Source organism: Tupaia chinensis, unplaced genomic scaffold, assembly GCF_000334495.1.
Source record: "Tupaia chinensis unplaced genomic scaffold, TupChi_1.0 Scaffold000078_1, whole genome shotgun sequence".
Lineage (NCBI taxonomy): Eukaryota > Metazoa > Chordata > Mammalia > Scandentia > Tupaiidae > Tupaia > Tupaia belangeri.
In genome coordinates this window covers 1,538,319-1,540,407 of record NW_006159539.1, presented here as the reverse complement: position 1 = coordinate 1,540,407, position 2,089 = coordinate 1,538,319, and the positions used below count along the sequence as shown (strand labels likewise).

General features: G+C 59.1%; 1 protein-coding gene across 1 annotated transcript in view; it reads left to right on the top strand.

Annotated features, from left to right (window-relative positions):
- Positions 1 to 2,089, top strand: part of TMEM266 (transmembrane protein 266) — a gene marked incomplete in the record, with an annotated part of 69,254 nt that overhangs the window by 44,282 nt on the left and 22,883 nt on the right. The window contains 1 exon segment of the mRNA XM_027768933.1: positions 1,329 to 1,444. Within this exon segment, the coding sequence (XP_027624734.1) occupies positions 1,329 to 1,444 (116 nt within the window).

Here is a 2,089-nt window from a genome sequence, read left to right as displayed (position 1 = left end):
CGAGGACGCGTGAGTCCGGGACCACGGCAGCAGGCCAGCGTGGGGTGAACGAGGCTGCTCTGACTGGCACGGATGGCCGGAAGTGAGGGTGTCAGGAGGAGGGTCGAGAGTCAGGCCAGGACCAGGTTTGGAGGCATGAGCCTGGCAAGGCCCTCACGGAGGTCTGCAGGCCGAGTGCCCTAACCACCATGTCACCTGCTGGTCCCACATGGCTTGGCTTACATCTTAAAGTCACCTCATGGCCCAAAATAGCTGCTCCAGTGCCAGCCTTCGCATCCTCCTTATAGCTAGTAGAAAAGAGGAAGGGAGGAAGAAGATAAAGAGGCAAAAGGCCCCATTGCCTTTCCTCTCTAAATATCTCTATTGAAATGATTTAATTCGCATGCCACAAAATCCACCCCCGTAAAGAACACAACTGAGTGGCTTTTAGCGTATGCACAGAGATGTCGGCCATCACCACAAAGTTTAGAGCATTTTCATCACTCTACAAAGAAACTCATAATCATCAGCCTGACTCCCCCTTCCTCGCAGCCCTAGGCAAGCTCCAGCCTACTTCTTGTCTTTATAGAACTGTCTGCTCTCGGCATTTTGGATGCATGGGCTCACGGGATGTGATCTTTAAGTCTGTTTTTCTTTTCTTTTTCTGGAGAAGTTTTTGCTATAGAATGCATGAGCTCGCCAGAAAGAGAGACAGAGAGATAGAAAGTGAGAAATCACCCCCCGGGGGGGTTGGCCACACTGCAATCCCTTCTCCTCCATTCTCCTTTTGGGATCTTGGGCATGCACGCACATGCGGCTGGCATGAGTTTGAGCCACCGGGTCCAAGACTCGAACCGTGGTCAACTATGTGGGAATCCAGTGACGTAGCCATTATGCCACCTGCTGGTCCCTTTGAGTCTGTTTTCTTTTTTAAAATTTGCTATAGTGTTTATGCTCAACCGAGAGAGAAAAAAGGGAAGTGAGAATGCACCCCGGGGGATGCCCACATGGCAGTCCCGTCTCCTTCATTCTCCCCTCAGGCTTCTGGGCACATCTGCACATGTACCTAGCATGGTTTCCAGGCCACTGGGTCCAGGACTCAAACTATGGCAGTTAGCCATGTGAGATCTGGCCACCCTAACCACCAGACTGGCCCTGGTTAGCATTCTGAAGGGATTACAAGCTGTCCTCCCAAGCAGCTGGGGCCGACGGGGAGCTGGACACCCCCACCCACAGCCTCTCCTCAGGGAACTGAACCTGGACGCCGAACCTGCAGCTGCCGAGTGCCGGGCTGGCCCCCACAGCCCAGGCCTGGCGCTGCAGCTCGTCACGGGCCGTGTGTCTTCCAGCCTACGTGCTGCCGGTGAAGCTGGAGGTGGAGCTGGTGGCCCAGCAGTACGAGAAGGCCAAGGCCATGCAGGACGAGCAGCTGGAGCGGCTGACGCGGATCTGCCAGGAGCAGGGGGTAATGAGCCATCCTGTCCCGTCCCCTCCTGCCCTCCCAGGACCTCCCGTGGTGACCCATCATCTCCCAACCTGCCCAGGCCTCTGGTCATCAGCGCCTTCTCAGGAAAGGGTTTCTGAAGCAGGGCCGGCACCGCCGTGTGACAGCCACCACCCAGGTGCCCAGACACCCCCAAGAAGCACTAGCAATGCCCTCTGCCCTCCAGGAGCCCTGATGAGACCCAGAGACGGTGGTGGGCCTTGTGAGGACAGGTCCAGCAGAGGCCAGGGGCTCCCTCCCCCGGGGCTCCGGCCATCAGTGCCACCCTCTGCCCTCAGCTCCTCCGTCTGTAGGCAGAGCGGGTGCTTGCATGTTTGGGCCCCCCCTCAGGGTCTCAGTGGAGGGGCTGGGGCTCATCGGGGGTGGCGCTAGGTCCTGCAAGACCCCGAAGCTCTGCGCAATCAGCCCCGGGTGCAGGGAGGTCCTGGCACCAGGCTGTGAGGTGGGAATGCCCCCAAGGGACCAGCAAGGTGGGGGCGTGGAGGTAGCATTCCGGCCCTGGCTGCGGCAGGGAGTAGGGCCACGGCCCTGCCTCCACGAACTGGATACGCCAGGCCCACTCAGCGCCAGGCCAGCACGGTTACGGGGGGGGGGGGGGGCGGCGCC